The following is a 23457-nucleotide window of genomic DNA, read 5'->3' as shown; positions in this document are numbered from 1 at the left end:
TATAGAGTGTCATTTTTTAAAGCCGGTCTTGTCAAGTCCACCTCTGTCTATGCCTAGACAATCAAATTTTTAATAAACGTGAAAGAATTACTTTGTAGTGCAACCCATTCATTTTTTTCATAAAATGAAGAAAAGAACAAGCTTACTAGTTCTGTAATCTGTCAAAACAGTGTGTCTATATTGAAAAACCTAGGCTGGACAGAATTTGTCCTGTCCATTCGTTTCTATGTCACCTTCAATAATGATTTCGAATTTTGATTGAAGTTGAAATAATGTTGTTGATGCGATCTCAAAGCATACTTTCCACTTTTTCGATTGCCCCACCAGATCAGTTCCACATAAAATTATGCGATTTTAAAAATTTCAGTAAAACAAATCAGAGACCCTTTAATGGAGCAGAGTGAGAGGTCTGCCTGAGAAGTACATTAATTACTTATGTTCTTTTGGAATAGCATGCTGGATTAAGAGAATAATGTTAAAAAAAACTAGGAGCCCTTCCCGAAAAAAGATTGTATAGTGAATGGAGACAGAGAATAGCTCATATCTGTTGGGGAATGATCTACCACCACTTATTGTCACCTATAATTCTATTAATAATGAACCGAAAGATGATTGGGACGCCTAACGAGCAACTTGATGATTAATATCGTAACATATTACCAGGAAGTCTCCTTTATAGATGTCTTATATTTTTGGCTTATCGCTTTTTTGATTCCTTCGAACTCATAACTGCCAGCATTAAACTTCATTCGATGAAAACACCTGGCTTCTGATTTGACATACGAGATGTATTTCTTCACATTTGTGTCAGAGACCAAAAACTATCAAGTTGCGCCGTAAAATGGAGCTCGAAGCCAATTTTAGTTTAAAGTACTGTTATAGGGCAACTTTAACAACTTGTATTACTACAGTGCCTCTTAATAACGTTTTGATTGGTTGCAAAACAAATAACGAGACTTCTAGAATTGACGAACATTACCTTACCCTGTTTCTCTCTGACAGTAACTTGCCCAAGCTAACGATTATAAATTGAAAATAAATGATGCACCTTATTATATCTTTCTATTTGGTTGTAACTAAGCTGTCTAAGTGTAGAGAGCATACGTCAAAGCTTACTGATATGCGCAAAACGTAGTTAGTAATTGCACAAAAAAAAATCTCTTCACTAGCGATGAACATAACCATATAACTTTACCCATACCTCTTGTCACTATCCAAGAATCGTAGAAGAGACAGTATCCAAAGCTGTTTTTATGGGAAGTATACAGCGATCTCCATACTTGAAAAGCCTACCCTCTCCTTTTCACCTTCTACCGGAGTGACTATTCCAAGATACAACTTACAGGTTCTATTTGGTCACATTGACATATCGGATCTACATATGAGCCCAGTAGCTCGGCCCGGCTTTCTTTCAGGAGGCACTGAGCCTGAGACTCCGTGCCTTCCAACTCGGCCGAAAAGTTCAAATTTTGGCCGAAGGAACCGCATTACGTAGTACTTTATGGTCGGCCGAATAATTCCGTTCCTTCGAGAATATTAGTATTAAGGGCAGTTATAATCTACGTGTGCCTGAAATAAGAGAGATCTTAAAACTTTGGTATAAAGGCGCAAAATAATGTGTTAACTTGTTCAATTGTGCGTATATCGAGGTTATTTCGAGATTTTTCACCTATCTCAACAGAGTTGAAGAGCTAATCTATACAAAACCAAAAAAATAATAGAGAGAACAAAAATATCTGTCCTCGTTTCAGGTGCTACCGGTTTCATTGCTCAACACATTGTTAGCCAATTGTTGGAACAGAATTACAAAGTTATTGGGACTGCCAGATTCCATGCCAAGGTCGATAAGCTACTAAACCTATTCGTTCACAATCCAAGCTTCACTATGGAAGTTGTTGAAGATATCTCTAAACTAGATGCTTTTGATGATGTTTTCAAGAAGCACGCCAAGGATATCAAGTTTGTCCTTCATACTGCTTCTCCATTCTTTTTTGAAACTACTGATTACTAAAAAGACCTTTAATTCCAGCTGTCAATGGTACTAAAGGTATTTTGGAACGTATAAAGAAATATGCTGCAAAATCCGTTGAACGTGTTGTCATTACTCTATCTTATGCTGCTGCTCAAGATCTCAAAATTGAAAATGACGCGAACACACTCAGAACTGAGACGACTGGAACCCTGATACTTGGAAATCATGTCAAGTTAATGCAGTTGCTGCCTATTGTGATTCCAAAAAGCTGGCTGAGAAAGCCGCCTGGGAATTTTTAGAAGCGAATAAGGATAAGGTTAAATTCAAGTTAGCAACTGTCAATCCAGTCAACGTTTTTGGTCCACAAAACTTCGATAAAAACATAACAAGTAAGCTAAACACATCGCGTGAAATTGTTAACCGCCTTGTTAACGCAAAGCCCGACGACAAACTCGAATCAGTATGTATTGGTTTCATCGATGTACGAGATGTCGCTAAGGCTCACATTTTAGCCATGCAAAAAGAGGAATTAATCGGCCAGAGGTTATTTTTATTTGGTGGTAAATTTATCGACCAAGATATCGTTAATATTTTGAATGAAGACTTTCCAGTCTTAAAAGATAATATTCCAGTCTGTAACCCACATACTGGGGCCCAATATAGACAAATTGGTGCAAAAATTGACAACTCTAAGACCAAAGAACTGTTAAGATTCAAGTTCAGAACCTTAAAGGAATCTGTTGATGATACCGCTGCTCAACTCTTGAAGTATGAAGGTAAATTATAATTATATAAGGATATAATTCAAGGATTGTGAAATATTTTGTTAATTAAAGGTCTTTTGTACACACATTTTCGCAGTTATGACCGACATATCTACTGAAGTTACAATTTCAAGCACTATCGCTAGGTCTATATTACACAGTCAGATATGAAGTATACAAGCCGCATACTTGCATAAACGGTGTTCTACTCATGGAGTGTTAGGTATAGCCCGCATGAGCATATGAGATAAAACTCTGTGAAAAAGTGATATCTAAGATTAGCATTAGATTTATACGTATAATGTTACATGCTCTAAGTAGAAAATCAATAAACGTTACATTTTAGTGAATTTGTACTCAATTTGAAGGTGTAAAACCAACCTTCCAGACGTTTGGATACCATTCCAAGACGTGCTACGCCTAAATGGTCACCGATATTGAGTAATTGATGTAACTTGGATAGAAGTGTTGCATGCATTACATCGCATACTGGCTTTAGCGGTAGAGTCATCTTTCTTTGCTGTTTGAAGTTTCAATGACTGCATATTCTACCCTTCTTAATCACCTGTGACAGTAGGAGCCATTTGCCTTTGTGGTTGTGGGGTAAATTTATATTTAAAAGATCAATACAAGTAGCAGAGAACAAAGAGGTAGCCAAATAAGAACTGAAAAAAAAGAAACCAATATTGAATAGGAGGGAATAGTATGTAGGATTCTTTAAAAGTCCTCGGCGAATTAAGATGGTGAAAAGGAGTAAATAAGCTGCAAAAAATATATTTCTTATAATGTCAGTAAACCTTGATAAAGAACCATCTCCAAATGACCTGTTCATACAGGTCAGCAGTTATTTGTAAGTTCTAAATTAGTTTCAAAATCATAAGACTTTCTTCAATATAAACTTCATTCTGTGGGCTATCAAAAATGGAAATCAAACAATTGAATGAAATGGTCCATCCAGCGCAAAGGGAATTGCGACATACGGAGTAAAATCGTGCTACTCCACTTTATGTACCTTCACATTGAAAGATTATTTTTTCAGCCACTAGATTCCCATTTATATCTTACGACAGCTAAAAAAAGAGCATTGGCGTCGACCTTTGTTTTATCAATATGTCGATTTAAGGTATTATACGTTCTATATCGTCTCTGTTCGAATGTAGTTGCTTGCTAGCATCTTGGAGATAATGCAATCCTTTTCTAGGATGCCATCACTAATTACACATCAGTTTCCAAAGCACTTTATCCCTTGCATAACTAAGCGGTTCCTGAAAACAGAAGTGCGCTGATCCAGAGAGACATATCTTCTTCGATTGTGTAATGTTGAGGATAATAACGTCACGATGAATCAATGAGGTCACAGTCATTCAAATTTGTTTCTCCCCAAACAACGTACTAATTCATTTACTGGCATCAAGGTTCATCATATTTCCGTTTTTTGGGTGATACGAAATCGTCAGAAAGGAATATTGAAGGATTCCCTCTATTGAGAAAAAAATACAATGCAGGTGCCAAATAATTTCCATATTCGTCAAATGTTGTATTATCTATGTTCTCGATAAAAGCTTTGGTACTCACATCCATATCTGTGTCTAAGAAAGGTTCATCACTTTCGATGGCTCTGTTGTACTCTTTCTTCAGAAGTTCGACACAAAAAGGTACCATAATTTCAGAGTTAAAATCTTGAATTAATTTATATTGTTCTGGTGTAAAGTTCGACGCGGCTGTCCTGACGAGCATTGAGAGAACATGGTTATCTTTTGCATTATCCGCATTGGTAAGTACTTCGGCCATATTTGGAATATGAGCAAGATTGGCTTGTGATTTCAACAAGTAGACGTATTGTCTACCATGTATAGAGACACGATGACATCTTTTAGTGAAGGTCCTCTTAATTTTTGTTTTACTTCTCTGGTATATCCTTCCGTCTTTGTTAATTATCCTACCATCTAGCAATTCGGAAAATTCATAGAACTCTTTATCTATCAAATCATGTAATTCTTGCGAAGTATATTCGTAAATTACACTCTGGGAGAGATCGACATTCTTAAAGTCTATTAAAAACTGTCTGTTGAGAAGTTCAAGCTTCTTTGGAACCAGATTTTTCACAATCTTCGACTTTGGAACGATAATACGGTCAACCTGATCGACGATCCACCCTTCAATCACACAATAACGCTCACTGATAATTGCTTTCATTTACACGGGATTATTTAATGTAATACAGGTCCCTCAAATGAAGGCATATGTATGTTATTGCGGCTTCCAATAGAAGATGATCCAACAGTTAGCTGTAAATTGAAAAATATACAGATTTTTCTTTCGATGCTCGAGATTTTTTCATATAGAAAAATAAAAGCATCGAAGTAAAAAGCTAAAGCTTCTTCAAGCATCTCAGCTTTACACAGCATGCATTCAATGGAAGTCATTGATTAGTAAATTGATAGTGATGATTATTTTTTGTAAACAACGTTTAGCAGAGTGTAACGTCCATTTGAGCTTCCTTTGTGTCTTGTCATTGATATGCTACTATTACCATAGTCAAACTCATTATTCTCCGTAAGAGGAATGGCCAGAATATGCGTAAGACTCCTAGTTATATGTAAAAAAGGTATTGTAAGCTGGTCTTGCGATATAGATGCTACGCAAAGAATAAATGAAGTCTAAGCATTTTCAAACGACAGCTCTGGGATGGGTCCTTGCAGGTTAATGAGAGAGCCTCTCTTCTTGTTGTTTTGTGCCAATGTTAGATATGATATGATGCTAATGAAATATATGAATTTTCAAAAGTAAAACAAGAGGAATATGTTAAACGATATTCTGTTGTGACTTGAGTGTGATCCATTGCGTTTAGCTAGTTGACCCCAGTTATAGAATGGAATGTAATCTGTAGGGTCCTCCTATTACTATGGGGAGTAAGGTCGCAAATTACAATTGGCTAGTTTTAGGCTTTCATGCAGTTGCTACGTGTAGGCCTCAACATAGTATAGTAGTTCTTACCTTTTGATACTTTCATCGTTATATTTATTCACAATCTTAATCTATAAAAATGAAGCCATTAACCACATTTCAACTGTGTAAAAAGAATAGTTAATGGATGAGTGTCAAAAGCTTAATTAGTACAGATCATTACAATTTTAGAAATTGTGACGGTGTTCCGTCATTAAATTCATAGTCTTGTTCTAAAAGGTTGACAGAAACCAATTATATATTTGTCAGTATAATCCCGAGAGTAAGTGCCATGGCCACAGGAACGACGCTTGCATTCATTGTCATGAACTATATAGGTTGTAATTTAGCGCATGAGGTGAATAGCAACCAACTAGGCTTTATTCACCTTTGAATGCACTGCTGAAGGGAGCATGATGGAAAGTGGTAAAAATTTGGCGTCAGTGTTTTGCATAGTATGTTGGAGGGAGTTATATACAACATATAAGTAACCAGGGAGATTCTGCCTAGAGTATTCATAGCATTTTATTCAGCTGATTAAAAAAAAGTATTTGAATGTGAATGAAGGAGTTCCTCACTAAAAGCTTCATATCATCCACTCCAAGAAGTATCGTTTCAAGTGCCTCTATGGTAGTTGCTCGCTGGCTCCTACAAAATGTGCTTGCCAATATTCGTCAAGCGACTTACGATAAACTTTTATAGCTTTCTCTCTAAATCCCTTCAATTCAAAATCAGCATCCTGTAAACCATTTTCAGACTCCGTATTATTAGTATTACCAGCTTCCACACCAGCTTCATTCATCGAGGCCAAAGGAATGGCATTTTGATTGCCATTGACGTTTGAATGTACATCCTTGGCAAGTGGAGATTTCACTATCAAACTCTTAAAGTAGTGATATGCAGCTTGTCCGTCGTAGAAGCACCTGGGGCTAAACCAATATCCTTCGTTATATAGATACACATTCATATGCGAGGCAATGATGTCCCAGCTGTGTGGATCAATGTTAGGCTTATATTCAACGACGTATAAAAAGAATTTTACTTTTGCAAATGTATTAAATTCTTTAATGAAGACTGTTGCTGTCACAAATGCTGTTGCTACTAATATAAAAAAGGAAAGAGCAAAGAGCAGTGCAGAAGTATCACTCTTTCCCGGGACATTTGCAAACGTTATAGCAGCAGTGATTGAAGCCAGCAGTAGAGTGTAAGATATTTGGCAACGTTTCGTTTTGAACATCTCGCTGAGGCCGTATGTAAATCGATTACGAAATACAGTACTGGGAAGCGGCATCGTAGCCGGCTCAGCTCTTGCTCCTAACAGCTCATCTGAATCTTTTGAATCCATCGTTCGATGATTTATATACGATCTTGTGGCTAGCGATGAGATACATCCAAATTACTTGTAAGGAGGGTTTCGGGTTGCATTAAAAATTTGATATCAATTCTATTTATATAGAACCGAATAAAGCGAAACGTCAATAAAACGACGCAACAGCTAAAGATGATTACTATAGTGCTAGTGAATGTACCACTTGACTCTTAAAGCGATTTGTGCACTAAATAGTTCGAAATATACGATGATTGTTGTTAGATTAAGATTATAGCCCGAACAGTCATGTGTCAGCAAGCAGTTGAGTCAGAATGATAGTAATCTCTTCCTGACCTTTGCGGCAGATAGCATGTATCTCCTGAGGTGAGTGTTACAGAGTTACATCTAGTTATATAGACTTCTGTTTGAACCTAATTCATCCTAAGCTGATATGGCTTAGCTCACTAGAATACTTTTTTACTTCAGGTTCTGTAAAATATCAGAACCAGGCATATGAAAAATATTGTTTACCGTGCTCATAGGAGCCCCTATATTCTGCTATATGTGTTTGTTGGTAGCGAGGAACAATCTAATAAAGCGGCCATTCTTTGAATGTTCGTGGGGCATACCCACAATGTCCAGTGTAGAGAAACTTCTAAAATTTGCTTTGTAGCACCATACTCCCATCAGAGAATATCTAACTTTGTCGTAGAAGGTATTTTCTTCTGAAAAGTACAATAAATTCCATCTTTCTCGTTGTTAGGTTCTATTAGAAGACTGTGACAGTAATAGAAATGTCGTTTTGAAATACAGAAAAAAACGAAAACGCTCATGATCTTCTCAAAAGAGAGCATTTTTGACATTGAACTGCCTATCATCAAACCTATCTCGTTATTGGATGGTATCGAGCCTCAGTAGGCATATTTTAGATAATCTAGGGTGCTAGTGATTTCGCCGAGAATTTAAAAGTGAGTGACGTAAAACGTGGAAATTTTCGATAATAACGTGTGCCTGCCAAGGCAAATATAAGAAGAAAAGCAACTTTTCATTTCTTGGCATTAAACGCTCGACCTCCCACTAGACTCTTGAGACTTTCTTTTACGTAAACAGGAAGATGCAAAAAATGGATTGCAAAAAGGATTCTATTGGCATTATCTAGGGGGAGAAAACCTCTTTTAAAAGTTAAATGTTTCGATCCAGTCAATTTTATACATAAGATGAGCGAGGATCTGTTTTTGGCATGATGACATTATGACTTTAGTTTTTGGGTATCAGTTTAGCTGGGCAAGATTGCACATGATCAATAATATCTCTACTCCTTTGAGTGCCCTTATAGTAAAAATACAGTTTCATTGAATACTGGTTTTATTGCGAAATAAGTTAAAGGCCAACCTGTGGATTTGTTTTCCAAAAAAAGAAAGTTAACGTGCATATGAAAACATAAACCCTGTCAAAGTTGAACGCTAGAAATATTTTTGTAGTTTTATTCAGGACCCACTTCCTTGGCTTTTTTAGTTATCCTCTATATAAGGAGAAAAAGCTCAGGCAGCAAAACCGACAACCTAAACATTGCTGGAAATGGCAATATACTGACATTTCAATGTTTTGATAGTTAGAATGACAAATTTAGAATGTTAGAGAAGATATGAACAATAATTATGGTGTGATAAACACGATCATTTGTTGACACGAACCATATATGGCGTGATAAACACGAATATATATTATCATGCAATAATTATGGTACGATAATTATGACAACGTATTGACTCATAAATCTAGAACATGATAATTGGCATAAATCAAAATGTGTTGGAAAAGGTATAAATAGTCAGGTGAACACTGAAGTTTGATCAAAGTTTGTATCACTTTATATTATTTTATATTATGATTATATTTTATATATAACGAGTGCATTATTTGGTATAACCACTGATTAATAAGAATTACTTCACTAACTTGACTGACCTTAAACAAAAATGAACAATATTAACGAAAATATAAAGGGATCATCCTCTGATCTTCCCTCACGTCAAAAATATAAGTTCCCAAATTAATAAATATTACAGATTTGCTAACTACCACAACTGTGATCAATCATCGTATCTAAACAATGAATGTTTTTTAGAACAGGGATGTGCGTTTCAAATATGTGGACCTAGTCAGGAAATTTCACTGCAAATATGATAGTTTCCCCACTAGTTCGATCACTTCCTTAGCTATAACCTTTTTGTCAGTATATGTCAGCTAGGAGACGGCATACACAGGATAGTGCTGAGGCAGAAAATCCATGTTTCTTAACTTCTGTACGTAACTGATATTAAAGCAATAAATCGAGATACGGCACTAATGGTTACTATCCTCGGGCGATGTATCTCGGCCGAAACGTCTCGTACGAAACCACAAATCAATTACGAAAGCATTCAGCCATCGACTGTGATATGTCATGAGATATATAAAGAGCGTGCTTCTTAAGCTGCCAGGACACTTTTCTGTTGCTTTACACTTGTAAAAAGACTATGAAAAGTTGGATTAAGATGTCCTACCCAGAAAAATTTCAAGGAATCGGTATCGTAGACACTAAAGATTGGACCCATCCTAAAAGAGTTACTTACGAACCTAAAGCATTCGGCCCACATGACGTTGATATCGAGATTGAATGCTGTGGGGTGTGTGGTTCCGATATCCATACGGCTGCTTCACACTGGAGAGAACTCAGAGATAAGATGGTTGTTGGTCATGAAATTGTAGGTAGAATTGTTAAGCTGGGTCCTGAATGTGATTCTGGATTAAAAATTGGCGACAGAGTTGGTGTCGGAGCACAATCTTTTTCCTGTTTGGAATGTGACCGTTGTAAAGAGAACAATGAACCGTACTGTCCAAAATTTGTCAGTACATATAACAGGCCATACGACGATGGCTATATTTCCCAAGGTGGCTACGCTTCCCATGTCAGATTGCATGAGCATTTTGCCATTCCAGTTCCAGATGAAATTCCTAGTGAATTAGCAGCTCCATTAATGTGTGGCGGTATCACAGTATTCTCTCCATTACTAAGGAATGGTTGTGGCCCAAACAAAAAGTTGGCATCGTCGGTATTGGTGGTATTGGGCATATGGGCGTACTGTTTGCTAAGGCAAGTGGGCGCTGAAGTGTACGCCTTCTCTCGTACCAATTCTAAAAGAGAAGATTCAGTGAACTTAGGCGCTGATCACTATATTGCTACTATGGAAGAAAAAGACTGGGAAGAAAAATATTATAATACTTTAGATTTGGTAGTTGTTTGTGCCTCTTCTCTGACAGAGATTAACTTTGATAAGTTCGTGAAAGTGATGAAGATCGGAGGTACTATTATCTCTATTGCAGCGCCTCATAAGGACCAAAAGTTAGTCTTGGCTCCATTAGGATTATTGGGTGTTAAGATTGGTAATAGTGGAATAGGCTCAGTTATGGAAATTAAGACCATGTTGGATTTGGTTGCGAAGAACAATATTAAAATATGGGTTGAAACTGTACCGATCAGTGAGAAAGGTGTCACAGAAGTTTTTGAAAGGATGGAGAAAGGTGATGTTAGATATAGATTTACCCTTGTTGACTATGACAAGGAGTTTAAATAAAGATCATATGCAATTCTGTAAAAGTTCTAGTTACTGACTTATTTTATTTCTCTAAAACTAGAAATGTATTCCCTCGATAGCCACCTTTCAGTGAATAAATTGAAGGACTTATATTTTGCAGTGACAGCATGTTTTATTTCCTTTCTAAAAAGCTAATACGTCACTGTCTTGCGGTCACATATACAATTTTTCAAATGCAGTGAGTTTATAGTTTCTATATCTAAAGACAAATTTTAGGTTAGCTTGGGTATTTCCTGAAATGACCATTATGGTGCCATTCTTAGGCAATTTACGGGAAATTAGTAATAGAAGTGTCAACCTTTTGCATTTATTACACTTCCAACTTAAATGAGTCCTTATAGCCTAAATTTTCAGTCATCAGGAAGTATCTACAGATCTGAAAGCTCCTGTAGACGCACGTCATCTATAATTACAAACTGTTAGGTTAACTGCTATTTAAATTCAAGTTGTTGTGAGATAAAAGATGGGAGCATAAAAATTCAAAGTTGTAGAGGAACGGCGTTTGCATCTAGAAGTATCTATTTGTACGTTAACCTAGCAGTATGACATCTTTCTACAATGAATTGATCATTGTAGAACCTAGGAAACGAGCAACAAGCATTTTTCCATAATATCGAGACTTGATATCTGCGAAAGAATGACGTATGCCAGTGGATGGTTTGCTACTCGACTATCTTCTTTCATTATATAACCTGTTACCAACTTTATATCATCCACCTCATCCATTTCAGTTTAGGTCAGCAACAGTTTCTGACCAGTTTCCTTGTGTGACTTTCCCGTACTGAATATCCAAAATCCACTGAGCCGCTTCTTTGGTGAAAGGTCCTGTTTCTTCTCCAGGGCTCAAAGGAACCTGGATTTTTTCATTTTTCCAGCCAATTTCTTTAATTGGTGAAACAATTGCTGCTGTACCTGAACCGAATGCCTCAACTAGTTCCCCGTTCTTAGACTTCTCAGATAGTTCAAAAATAGTGCAGTAACGTTCATTAATTTCCCATCTATGAGGATCTAGTCTTTTCCTGGCCAATTCTAAAATTGAATCTCTTGTGACACCAGGCAAAATGGTTCCATCTAAGGGTGCCGTAACTAGTTCATTTTTACCTGTATTTGGATTTGAAAAGACAAAAAAGGCATTCATTGTTCCCACTTCAGTAATATTTTTTTCTGGACCAAATAACCACAGGTTTTGTTGGTACCCTCTTTGAGCAGCTACCAATTGTGGTAATACACAGGGCGCATAGTTAGCACCCAATTTCTTGTCACCACAACCACCAGGCCAAGCCCTGGTAGCATAGTCAGTTGCCTCTAGTTTTACAGCCTTAAAGCCAGTCTTGTAGTACGGTCCAACCGGAGAACAAATAACATAAAGCAATGCTTTGTCGGGAGACACTACACTCAATGTTTCACTTGTGCCGATCATCGTAGGCCTAATATATAAAGAATAGCCCTCGCCCTGAGGAATTAAATGCTTATCTAATTCAATCAGTTTTCCAATTAACTTAATTAGCTCATTCCCGTCAAACTCAGGTAAACAGATCCTAGCAGCAGATTCATTCATACGTTTCATATTCTTGTCAGGACGGAATAAAGTAATCTTGTTGTCGACGGTTCTGTAAGCCTTCATACCTTCAAACAATTCGAATCCATAGTGGAATACTACAGAAGATGGGTCTAGACTGAATGGACCGTATGGCTTAATTTGAGGATTACCCCAGCCTTCATTTGCGTTCCATTCGACTATTAACATATGATCGGTGAAAGTCTTGCCAAATTGTAACTGATCATTTGGTCTTGGTCTGGATGGGCTTGGGTTCTTGGTAATTTGTAAATTCGACGAATTTAATGGTGTCTTCATTGCTTGTTGACAGAATGGTCAGCAAATGTTAATGGCATCCCTCGTTTTTAAAATTCCGCTTCTCTTTTATAACAATTTGAGAAGGAGGCCTATAACCATCTGATGCAGTTGCTTCTACTGGACACTTTGGTATTTAATAGTAATACTGTTAGTTATTCAGTTATATGATTGCATAACGAATTTTGAAGATAAATAAATAAAGATCAATGAATATATGTATACGGTAAACTAAGTGGACTTTTGAACTTCCAGGTTATCGAGGTCTTGTTTCTCCTTGGCCTCCATTTCAGCCTCTAACAGGTAAGGAAGCAAATAAGGAACATCTTCCTTCCCTTTTATCCACTCATTTCTTGGTAATAAATGATGAGACAACTCCTGCTGGTGCGCTCTTATGATTCTGTAATTTCTTGCATACGATTCATCTTCAGGTAGTCGTCTAATGGCAGTCTGTACAATAGGGTTTTCCTCAGAATATAGGTCGTTATATCTCAATCCCAGTTTCCGATAACCTGATAATTCAACGAACTTGTGAGCTACGGGAACACAAAATTTGGACAAAGTGGGTGACCTTAATATGTAGTCACCCATCCTAGCAATCGATGTGAACGACTGTGGCATTCTTACTAATATTTTTCTTGTTGATCCTTATGTAAGTAAAGTAAGTCTTTGGCTTTTACTTATAAGAAGTTATCGCTTTAAATTGATGGAAGTCCGAACTAAAACAGACGTTCTCGAATATTATTGGCTGAATTGAAAAAAGAGAGCCAGTGATGAATAATGGCATAGGACTTGCTATTAGGTGAAGTATCTATAGAAATGTATATAAGAAGTACTATATGTCATGAGATCGTTAGTAGGTTAGTAGTTGTATTCGGAAGGTTTTTGTTCGGAAGAGTTTGGGAAACCACAGTTCAAGAGTAAATCGTCGATGACGTTTGGAGAGTCGGCGATTTTATCGAAGGCTTCCTGGCTCTTGGTTAGGATCAAACCTGCGTAGCCGGTGGCGTTGACGGACATGTCCAGTTTTGGATCGTTGGATTTTTGGTCGTCCTGGTCGTCAAGATTGAAACCTTCATTTGAACGGGGAACAATACAGATCCAGCTCTTGGTTAGAAGGACATTGTAGGATTTGACTAAGTCTGGTCTTTCGTTCAACCAATCTTGGAAGAAAGTCAAAGCTCTCTGTAACAAGGAGATGTAACACATCGCTAAGAGATCTTCGTTAACATCTTCTGGGGATTCTGGCAAAGGTAAGACGAAATGAGCGAAAGAGACTTTGGCATCTTGTAAGGGTTCTGTCTTGAAATCGGGTAAGAAATGTTCCTTACCGCTGCACAATTTTTCCTGGAATGGGATGAAGTTGTTTGGTAATTTCATTATTTGTAAATGTTTGTGGTCTTGAGAAGAACCACTGGATGGACCACAATTGTAGAATAGTAAATGCTTCAAGTTTTCGTCTTCGTCATCCATTTTGACTACTAAATTGTAAGCCATCATCAATTCCTTTGGAGTCAAAGCAGAAGATTGGTCTTGGAATTCTTTGGTGACTAATAAAGAATGTTCTGGAACGACTGGGAACTTGTTTAATAGCAATTGGTAGTTCTCAGCAACATCAGCTAATACTGTAAGTTCTTCAGCAGGCCTGGCAAATGGATCCTCCTTGGACTCCTCGGTGGATTTGATTTTTTCACCTAAAGATGGTGCCAAATTTACAAAATATTGCATTCCGGTCTTGGAATCCTTAAATTTCTTGGAAGTAGCCTCGATTAACTTGACATCGCCATTGTTCACGGCCTTCTCGTATTTGTCGCTGATCAATTCTCTCACGTTTTCTGGAAACATCGCTTCAAAGATCACTAGTCACTCCTATTGATGATGGTCTTATTAATGAATGGAAAATTTTTCAAAGCTCTTTTTTGTCACAGTAGAGAAAGTGTTGCAAACCTCATCGCATTTTTTTTTTCTTTTTTCACAGTACGTGACAGGGTTCAAATCGCCCTATTTATTAGGGCTTTTGAACTTTTGCGACCTTTCTGGTCGGGTTTCCTTGAGGGTTGGAAATGAAAAAAATTTCAAATGGTCGGAATTTGAGGTCTGAAATTTGCTCGAAATACGTGTTAGGGTTAAGTTTTCCAGGAGGCTGCGAGGGCTACTCGGCCATGCGGGCTTCGTTCCTGCTTCAATCCGGGCAGTTTCAACATTAGCACGTGGTCGGAAATACCGTTCAAGGTCAATGAAAGACTCATTTGGCTCTGCTGCAACTCGTTCAACACTTCGAGAAGAGTACTTAAAGTTGTTGCTAGCATTTGAATGAGTGGTGTGGTTGTAGATTGCAGGCCGAACATGACCAGTTACGTTGCTCAAGAGATCAAATACGAAGGTTTGCAGTACGAAAATGGTTTTTTCACCATTGCCATCGACATCGGTGGTTCATTAGCCAAAGTTGTCTATTCGCCAGTGGGCAGTCAAAGATTGCGATTCCATAGTATAGAGACGGAGCAAATTGATGCCTTCATACAATTGATACATTCTATCATAGCAGAATCCAATGGTGGACAATATTCTAACGTGAGAATTGTGGCTACCGGAGGCGGTTCATTCAAGTTCTTTGACTATCTAAGTCAAGAGTTTCGATCCGTATCGCAATTGATGAGGTTTGATGAGATGGAATGTCTTATCAAAGGACTGGACTTCTTCATACATGAAATCAAGGACGAAGTGTTCACTTACAATGATACCGATGGTACCACATCGGTAGACTCAACTGGTAATAACGTGTACCCATACTTACTAGTGAACATTGGATCGGGTGTCTCCATACAGAAAGTGAGCAGTAGAGACAATTTTGAGAGAATTGGTGGTTCGTCGTTAGGTGGTGGAACACTTTGGGGACTCTTGTCCTTAATTACAGGCGCTGGAACATACGATCAAATGTTGGAATGGGCCCAAGAAGGCGATAATAAAAATGTGGATATGCTAGTTGGCGATATATATGGAAAAAGCTACGATAAAATAGGACTGAAATCCACTCACATTGCTAGTTCTTTTGCTAAAGTTTTTCAGGATAGGAAGAATGACACTAATATAAACACAACTGATAACGTTACAACTACCAGCGATATTGAAAGTCGGAATAAAAAATTTAAAAATGAAGACATCTGTAAAAGTTTACTTTATGCTGTCTCCTATAACATTGGACAAATTGCATATTTACAAGCAAAGATACACAACGTGAAAAACATCTATTTTGGTGGTTCTTATATAAGAGGACATCTTACTACAATGAACACGTTAAGTTACGCAATAACTTTTTGGTCTGAAAACGCAAAACAGGCATTCTTCCTGAAACATGAAGGCTATCTCGGTGCAATGGGCGCATACTTGAAATCCATGCAGGGTATATAGCCTATAATTTTGATACTAAGTACTGTATTATATCGTAAATATCACTCTCGTTATAGAATTTATTCCTAATTTCATCCTCTGTAGCTTTGTCATTGTCTCCTCCGAACAAAATCTCAATATTTGAGAAATTATTGAAATCGTTTAATTGAATCTTGATATTGTATTTTTCTTTCAATTGGAAACTCACAGTTTTGCTTTCTTGGTGAATTTCGAGTTTGTCAATACCAACTTCTTTGTAAATCTTTGATATTTTTTTCTATAAAGGTTTGTTAGTTCCAATAGCACCGAGTAACTGCTGCTTAGGGATTTATCTTGTCTCTTATCGCTTTGGTTCGTAGTTTTTAGTAAGTGCAGCTCTCTTTCTAATTCAGAAAGGTTTTTCCTCAAAGTAACAATATTTTCCCATTCGTTAAACGCTTCAGTAGTAGCGTTTAGTTCCTCTAGTCTAACATTCTTCACTTTTTCAATTCTATCTTCCTGTAATTTCTCTAACTCAATGATCAATTGAAAGCATTCATCTATTTCATCAGCAGTATTAAGACATACTTCGTTTATTTTCATCTCATCTTGCGATAATTCATTGCTCTTTTGCGATATTTTCGACTTTATCACGTTGATTGCATTCAACTGATTCTGCAGCTGGGTAGATTCCAAATAATTAACCTCGTCCTCCAACTCTCGAAATACTGGATCGTCCTTTGATCGTATCTTGTCAAATTCATTAGAATTTGACGATACTGTTAGTCTCAGAAAGTTGTCTAAGGATTCCTGCTCTAAATAAACTTCCTTTAAAATAGAAATAATCTTATTTGATTCATTGATTCCTGGAGTTATAGAGGATGGATCAATCCATTTTTCGGTCTCTGGGACTCTAATCAAATCGTTTTCTTGGCTGAGAGACTGTATTATTTGCGTAATATCACTACTTAGATTTTTGGCCCTGTATTCTTGTTCAGCAAGAGCAGTTTCAGTGGTTTCGTTGAGTTCGCTATTAAGTTTGTCTATTTCATCTCTATAGTCCTTGATATTTGTGTAACTCATGTTGACCTGTTCTGTATCTTTACGTGATATGTCGTTCGTGTTTCTTTTGTTTACAATTCTCGAGGATTCGCTTTATAATGCAAAGTTCAGGTACAAACGTTACGCATAATTAAGGCACTGTTCGAGCTCAAAAGTTTGAGGAACAGTTCAGCAATGGCAAGAGATTGGCAGTACTATTAGCTTTTGTGATATCACGAAGCAATAAGGCCATGAAGTGAGCAAGTTACAGAGTTACGCCGTTTAGGCAGTTACGATATTCTCATTGAGGGTTTAATTGTAATACGAAGATAGCTTCAAGACATGAACAATCATCTGATTGTAAATGGTGTACTCTGGTGAGACAGCGTAGTTGAGCCCACTTATCGGGATGTCTGGCCTCTGAGATTATGTCCTAGCAAAATTACCCGATTATCTCACCCCAGGAACGTCTCGTCCACTATAATTGACCCCCAAGTATACCTATAATCATGTTCACACGGTTCAATTGCCCACAAAGGACTAGGTATGATGTTCATATTTCTGCCTCATCTGTATTTCATGGTGAGATGCCCTAACTATTTTGCGATGCTGAAAATTTTTCAATTGAAAAATATTTTATACCACTTTTCAGCAATGACTATAACGACAAAACCACAGTATAGCTCGTTAGACGCGCTCTAACGACGGGTATCGAGAGGTCTCGATACCATTTGCACAACTTAAGTTTGTTAAGCTGGATTTTATGTCCTTTCATTGTTTAATGAATGTGTCTATGTGCAAAGATTGATGATCACGTTTGTTTGGGCACGTTTTTGTTTCGTTGCGATTGGGATAATTGGGCTTCTGTCACCATCTCTTTCCATATGTCCGTTAGTTCCAGATGTTCAAAGTGTTCCTAGTGTGTTTGAACTGTGTTTAGAGTTTTTCTTTCACAGTTCAATGTCTAAGATCTGTTTTATCATGTGGAATTTTCTGCATATTTAGAAAGAGATTGAAACTCTTCTAACTTTTAGAAGCAGATGATAATTTACTTGATTCCGTCTCTAAGAGTTAGGCTATTTCATATAGATTGCAACAATATGAATTGAAACAATAATAGTTCAATGCTATTCTTTTATTGTGCGCAATTTTGAAGTTTCCTTTTGTTTTAAAAGGACTTCTCACCGTGTGCCGTTAACAAAGAATTAATAATGCTACTTACGTACATTTACATATCTATATATCTTGTTTCTTGTTCTTCCGGAAATCTCCACCACCCTTTCTCCATAGCCATAGAGCATCAATAGCATAAGTTCTCACAGAAATATTTCTGGTTTTGGATTCATCTGCGGCGAGTTCTAAAGATTCGATTACGTTGAGATCTTTAACCAGGTCCCATAACATTGAATAAATGTTATTCATAATGGTTTTAGTGCCTTCTTGTTCGTAAGTTTCTTCATCTACTTCAGGAACCAACTGATAGTATGATTTTTTCCCCAATTTGTAGAGAATTCTCCCCAAAGTCTGCACTGCTATTGACCTTTGTGGTGCGAAAGTGGACATTGAAAGTTTAGCCAATTCCTCAAGCGTATAGCCTGCCAATTCAGGGTTGTTAGAATGATGATGTAGGCCCGAATGGGTAGTCGATTCGATTGCCCTATTTGGCGGTACTAAATTACCATTAAAATCGAATCTGATTTCATTTACACTATCGATGACGATGTCTTTATTTGGATCGTTAGTTTGAACTTGTTGCATCCATTTCAATTTTTCAATATCCTTTGGTAAGTCTGGGAAATATTTCTCATGTAATTTTTCATTGAAATTTGGATCATTGATATCTAATTTTTCTAATTCTATATCTTCTTCGTCGTCATGTTTGTGGTTTCTAACAAAGTGAACGTCTTTCAATAAGTCTTCATTTGCTGTGTGATCGACAGATTGAGCCATTTGGTAATCTAGAGGAGCAATATCATCTTCGTCAAGGATTTCTTCCTCTTCATTTTCTTCTTCTTCTTCTTCTCCTGGTTCCTGGAACCGGACGGTCTTAGCATCCTTAAAATCATGTTCTTCTTCAAACTCTAATGTTTCACGGTTTGTAATACCAAGAGCCGCATTAACCTGCTCTTCGTCCAAATGAGGAAGATTGTCCTTATTGTACCCTCCGACCCAAGTACCCGAAGCACCTTCAATTTCAGCAAATAGAGGGCTCCCATCTTCACTTTTAGCCCTCTTATTAATATTCTTGAGCAGATTCTGAATCAATTTCGGATTTAGTTGTTCCAATAATTCTCTACGTTCATTCATAATTTGTTCCTGTGTCATATTGTTTAATACGTCCATATTTTCCGCATGAATCGACTCAGCTTCTGATCTCTGTTTCTTCTCCTCCTTTACAGTCTCCTTAGGAGGATCAGGGTTAGTTTGCTGTTGCTGCTGTTGCTTCTTTGCTTTCAACCTCTGTTTCCAAGATGATATCTTACTCGGTTTATACAGCTCAGGAAACCCATTCTTGGCCACGTTAAAGTTGCCCTCTCCAACCTCGTTCAAAGTATCCTTCTCAACAATATCTCCCAGAAGATCCATGACGCTCTTCACCGACTTGTCGCTCGCGATGAGCTACTTACTAACCATCATCTATCAGGCTAGTCTTTTCAAACTTCATTACAAATGTCGAATCATTACGTACGTAGGAATATGTATTTAACTAAATAGAGACTATATGACAGGTTGAACCACACTATGCTAGGCTTCCATATCCTTCAGAGTCGCCTCTGAGAGCCACGTGCTCTTGTTCATATGGATGGCAGCTGATAACGTACAAAGCATGAATCAGACCAGGGAAGAAACCCAATAAGAACAATAAGACGTTGATTAGAAAATCCTTGGAACAGAACCCTCTCTTGAACCACACGGCCAATGGTGGTAAAAATATGGAAACGAACACTAAAAACCAATCACGAGCATGCATTTTTAAATAGTCTGATTGTGTTGATATCCAGTTTGGAAACAAGAATCCAACTCTCTTATTTTCCCTCGGAGCTGCCATTCAGATTTATAGGGCCCCGGAGATGTCGTTACCCGGCGTCGGTGTCTGTCATATCTTATATGTATATACGTGGTGTCACTGTGCATCGCCAGGTAGTACTGCTGGCCAGGTGGGGTTCGGCTGCAGGTTTTGTGCTGCAGTGTGTGTAATTGATGATGTTTCTGTAGGTTTTTCCTTGCATTTGGGATGAAATTGTGGAAATAAATGTATATGCGGTAGGTGCCAGGATGGGTAGTTATCCTGATAAACTTCAGAAAATGTCCTTGCTCAGTAATTGGACTATTAGTAGAGGACATTCAACTTCTCGACTGTTAAGAATTTATAGATTCGTTACATTTTTAGGTCAAATATTGATGCTGAAACACAAGGTTATCAGAACAAAATGATATTTCAAACGAAGGATTTACTATATATCAGCTCGATACACTGAAATATATAATATATAGGATAGATTGAAGAAGCGTCCATAGCTAGAATATGAAGAGAATATAAATGAAAAGAGATATAATTTTGGTGAAATTTTTTTTTGTTGGATCCAGTCTCAGGTTTTATTTTGTTCCGTCTTTCAAATTCACCTTGAAAGTATAAGTTGAGTATCCCTTTATCACAGGAGGTTGCGGCTGCGTCTTGTTCAGTTTCACTTTGGTGTCGGAGCTGAATTTCCCCGTCAAGCTAGGCTTGTCTGTTTTATTAGAAAATATGAAATCTGGAGAACTCAAACTGACATTAGGATCGATTGCTGCGTTGCTATTTTCATTATTTTGCATGAGCAAAAGAGAGTCCTGAAATTCATTGTCGTTTTTCATCATCCTTCCAGAACTACTTTCATTACTTGTACCTTCTTTGTAATGCAAAGCATTTGCCAGCTCCGATACGGTATCATCCAGCTGTTTCGCTAGGTCTTGACTCATATGCATTTGGAATGCCTCCGTATTCAAATTAGCTGCATGCAAGTGGTTATTATTATTACCATTCGTCATCGTTTTAACAAATGTCAGTTTCTTCACCTTATTACTATTATGCAGGACATTTTGACGTTTCCCACCATGTTGTGTTGTCTCTGAACTTGTAATATTATTATATTTAGGATCACTTCTAAACACCAGGGGAGTCTCGGTAAAATTTTCCACGTTTCTTGAATCTTGATTCAAGCTCCTTTTTGTAAATATTGGATCCACCACTGGCTTCTGACTGGGTTTTCTTTGCTCATATTTTTGGAAAACGATGTTATTCTTCTTTCTTTCATGGGAAACAATCTCGGATGTCATAATAGAAGTCTTCTCAGCAGGCTTCTTGATAAAATTGTTCTCGAAATGATGGAAAGTATTAGATCTAACTTTATCCTTCCTTGACTTGCTTGGGTCCACCATAACAAGCTTCATCATCGTCATAGATTTGATTAGCAGTCTTTACACTCTAAATGAAGATCTCTAAAACGACAGTTTCCTTACTAACCTCCGTTGAACTACAAGTTTGTTTTGTTCTCTCTTCTCTATTTTTTTTTTATCCAGATACTAAAATCCGCTTTTATAATTCTGATCGAGAACCTCATCACAACGCAAAATCACTATGCTGTACTATTAAATATGCTATTTTACAGAGTCTGACAGTTATATAATACTCAAAGATCTATAGAGAAAGTGCTATATATATATATATACGTGATTCAAAGTGTGAATGTAAGACACTTCATAATCTCACTTTGTCTACGCTACTGCCCGCGTTATTGTTCTTTCTGACATTACCTCTAGTATCGTGCTTTTCACCACTCTTATTAACGACAGTAACGTTTTTTGCACGCGAAAGAGTGTCGATGACATCGTCCTTCTTGCTCTTCTTCTTTGGTTGTCTTTGTGCTTGGCTAATCATGTGTTTGGCTCTCTTTCTCTTTATCGATCTACGCAATCTATTCTTATCCTCTCTCGTTAATTCTTCTCTGGACATCACCGTACCGTTGTTCAACTTGATTTCCTTATCATTGTCTGCCTTTCCAGATCTGTAAACTTCTTGTGGTGCCAAAGTGGACGCCGTGGACATACTTAGAGGTTGGGCATCTTCCATGGTTATAGCTGCTGTCTCCACCCTGACTTCCAGGGATTTCTCGGCAGGTTTTGGTATGAAATGTGCTGAAGATAGTGCATCTAGTTTGTAACAGATATCATTGAATAATTTTGAAACTTCATCGTGTGATTTTTGTAACTCTTCACTGATCTCAGTTTCTTCAGTGACACCTTGATAATCATCTTCATACAATTGAGCAAGGGATTTGGATGACTTAACGTCACTTAATTCAAATCTAGGCTTATGTGCCTTCATGTTAAAATCATGTATCGTTCTTCTTTGTAAATCATCAAAAGTGTATTCTTTAATTCTCTTTCTGATCATATCTTCCAAGGATTCGGTAACTTCATTGGTAATAACGGGAACAGGCTTTGACGTTCTATCAAATTCTATATCTTCTGTCAACAAAGCATTGTCTGGACGATCTTTAGCTTTAACTTCACCTTTTAAGGCCCATTTTTTCTCAGCAATCGCTTCTTTCTCCAATTCTGCAATTTGCTTTTGAATTTCTAACTGTTGCTTTTCAAATGTGGACAATTTGTCTCCATCTGCCTCTTCTGCATCTTCTTCATCATTCTCGTCAAATAAATCTAATTTCAACGAGCTCATAGCAGAACCAAAATCTTCATCGCCATTCTCTTCCTCTTCTTCTACTTCGTCGTCATCATCTTCCACAGGCTTCTTGGCAGGTTTCTGGGATCGTGGTTTATCAAAAAAATCTTCATAATAGTCGGCTTCTTCATCTTCATCAGAGGGTAAGTCTGCAAAATAATCAATCTCTTCATCATCTTCATTATCTATATCATCTAAATTACCGTCTTCTTGGGCTAAAGTTTGCTTATTGAACTCTTCAAGATTAAAAAATTCATCATTGATCTTATATGGGTCATTCTTAGATGTAGAAGGCGCCTCAACGTTTTCATCTCCTTCATCATCTTCTACAGCTTCATCTTCGCCCTCATCTTCTTCAGATTCTTCAGCATAATCGTCACGACCTTCCTCGATCTCAAAATCACTTTCATCCTGTTCAGAGATTTCGGCTTCATTCACTTCATTTTCCTCTGCAGATTCCTGGGCTGATACGAATCCATCTTCTTGTTCTTCTTCGGAATTTTCAAGCTGCTCTTCAATGTCATCATTCTTCATATCGTCACTGGATTCTAATTCATTATCGTCATTGTCGACAACAGCCTTCAATTCTTGGATTCTTTCCATCAAGTCTGCGCCGATTTTATCGATAACAATTTTTGCTTGCCACCAGACTTGGTTGGCATCTAGACCATCCACTGTGACTTCGTCAATATCAGTTTTGACACTAGATTCCAAGGTCTTATTTATTTCAATAACTGAATCGATGTACGACTTGACCAAATTTAACGGTTTGGCGCTGTCATTCGAAATAACATCCACTGGGGTGTTTTTCACTATATCAATCAAATCAGACATACTATAAACCTGA

General features: G+C 37.4%; 12 protein-coding genes across 12 annotated transcripts; 2 read left to right on the top strand and 10 right to left on the bottom strand.

The window, feature by feature from the left end:
* Positions 1-4146: 4146 nt before the first annotated feature.
* KAFR0H03790 (uncharacterized protein) lies at positions 4147-4932 on the bottom strand (the record flags this gene model as incomplete). Its single annotated transcript, XM_003958875.1, has 1 exon — positions 4147-4932. One exon carries the CDS (start codon positions 4930-4932, stop codon positions 4147-4149), a length of 786 nt encoding a protein of 261 aa, XP_003958924.1.
* A 1375-nt stretch (positions 4933-6307) lies between these two features.
* On the bottom strand, positions 6308-7027 carry KAFR0H03780 (uncharacterized protein; the record flags this gene model as incomplete). Its single annotated transcript, XM_003958874.1, has 1 exon — positions 6308-7027. One exon carries the CDS (start codon positions 7025-7027, stop codon positions 6308-6310), a length of 720 nt encoding a protein of 239 aa, XP_003958923.1.
* Positions 7028-9510: 2483 nt separating this feature from the next.
* KAFR0H03770 (NAD(P)-dependent alcohol dehydrogenase) lies at positions 9511-10608 on the top strand (the record flags this gene model as incomplete). Its single annotated transcript, XM_003958873.1, has 1 exon — positions 9511-10608. One exon carries the CDS (start codon positions 9511-9513, stop codon positions 10606-10608), a length of 1098 nt encoding a protein of 365 aa, XP_003958922.1.
* A 748-nt stretch (positions 10609-11356) lies between these two features.
* Positions 11357-12484, bottom strand: KAFR0H03760 (uncharacterized protein; the record flags this gene model as incomplete). Its single annotated transcript, XM_003958872.1, has 1 exon — positions 11357-12484. The coding sequence occupies one exon, from the start codon at positions 12482-12484 to the stop codon at positions 11357-11359; it is 1128 nt and encodes a 375-aa protein (XP_003958921.1).
* A 228-nt stretch (positions 12485-12712) lies between these two features.
* QCR7 (ubiquinol--cytochrome-c reductase subunit 7) lies at positions 12713-13102 on the bottom strand (the record flags this gene model as incomplete). Its single annotated transcript, XM_003958871.1, has 1 exon — positions 12713-13102. One exon carries the CDS (start codon positions 13100-13102, stop codon positions 12713-12715), a length of 390 nt encoding a protein of 129 aa, XP_003958920.1.
* Positions 13103-13342: 240 nt separating this feature from the next.
* APA2 (bifunctional AP-4-A phosphorylase/ADP sulfurylase) lies at positions 13343-14326 on the bottom strand (the record flags this gene model as incomplete). Its single annotated transcript, XM_003958870.1, has 1 exon — positions 13343-14326. One exon carries the CDS (start codon positions 14324-14326, stop codon positions 13343-13345), a length of 984 nt encoding a protein of 327 aa, XP_003958919.1.
* Positions 14327-14827: 501 nt separating this feature from the next.
* On the top strand, positions 14828-15889 carry CAB1 (pantothenate kinase; the record flags this gene model as incomplete). Its single annotated transcript, XM_003958869.1, has 1 exon — positions 14828-15889. One exon carries the CDS (start codon positions 14828-14830, stop codon positions 15887-15889), a length of 1062 nt encoding a protein of 353 aa, XP_003958918.1.
* A 183-nt stretch (positions 15890-16072) lies between these two features.
* On the bottom strand, positions 16073-16930 carry KRE28 (Kre28p; the record flags this gene model as incomplete). The annotated part of the gene is made up of 1 exon (XM_003958868.1): positions 16073-16930. The coding sequence occupies one exon, from the start codon at positions 16928-16930 to the stop codon at positions 16073-16075; it is 858 nt and encodes a 285-aa protein (XP_003958917.1).
* A 1194-nt stretch (positions 16931-18124) lies between these two features.
* RBA50 (Rba50p) lies at positions 18125-19474 on the bottom strand (the record flags this gene model as incomplete). Its single annotated transcript, XM_003958867.1, has 1 exon — positions 18125-19474. One exon carries the CDS (start codon positions 19472-19474, stop codon positions 18125-18127), a length of 1350 nt encoding a protein of 449 aa, XP_003958916.1.
* A 154-nt stretch (positions 19475-19628) lies between these two features.
* Positions 19629-19859, bottom strand: SNA2 (Sna2p; the record flags this gene model as incomplete). Its single annotated transcript, XM_003958866.1, has 1 exon — positions 19629-19859. The coding sequence occupies one exon, from the start codon at positions 19857-19859 to the stop codon at positions 19629-19631; it is 231 nt and encodes a 76-aa protein (XP_003958915.1).
* Positions 19860-20485: 626 nt separating this feature from the next.
* KAFR0H03690 (uncharacterized protein) lies at positions 20486-21307 on the bottom strand (the record flags this gene model as incomplete). Its single annotated transcript, XM_003958865.1, has 1 exon — positions 20486-21307. The coding sequence occupies one exon, from the start codon at positions 21305-21307 to the stop codon at positions 20486-20488; it is 822 nt and encodes a 273-aa protein (XP_003958914.1).
* A 319-nt stretch (positions 21308-21626) lies between these two features.
* On the bottom strand, positions 21627-23444 carry MPP10 (rRNA-processing protein MPP10; the record flags this gene model as incomplete). Its single annotated transcript, XM_003958864.1, has 1 exon — positions 21627-23444. The coding sequence occupies one exon, from the start codon at positions 23442-23444 to the stop codon at positions 21627-21629; it is 1818 nt and encodes a 605-aa protein (XP_003958913.1).
* Between the last annotated feature and the right edge of the window lie 13 nt (positions 23445-23457).

The sequence above is a fragment of the Kazachstania africana genome, chromosome 8 (genome assembly GCF_000304475.1).
Source record: "Kazachstania africana CBS 2517 chromosome 8, complete genome".
In the NCBI taxonomy this organism is placed as follows: Eukaryota; Fungi; Ascomycota; class Saccharomycetes; order Saccharomycetales; family Saccharomycetaceae; genus Kazachstania; species Kazachstania africana.
Note: the sequence above shows the minus strand (reverse complement) of the source record. Positions and strands in the feature narration are given on the sequence as shown.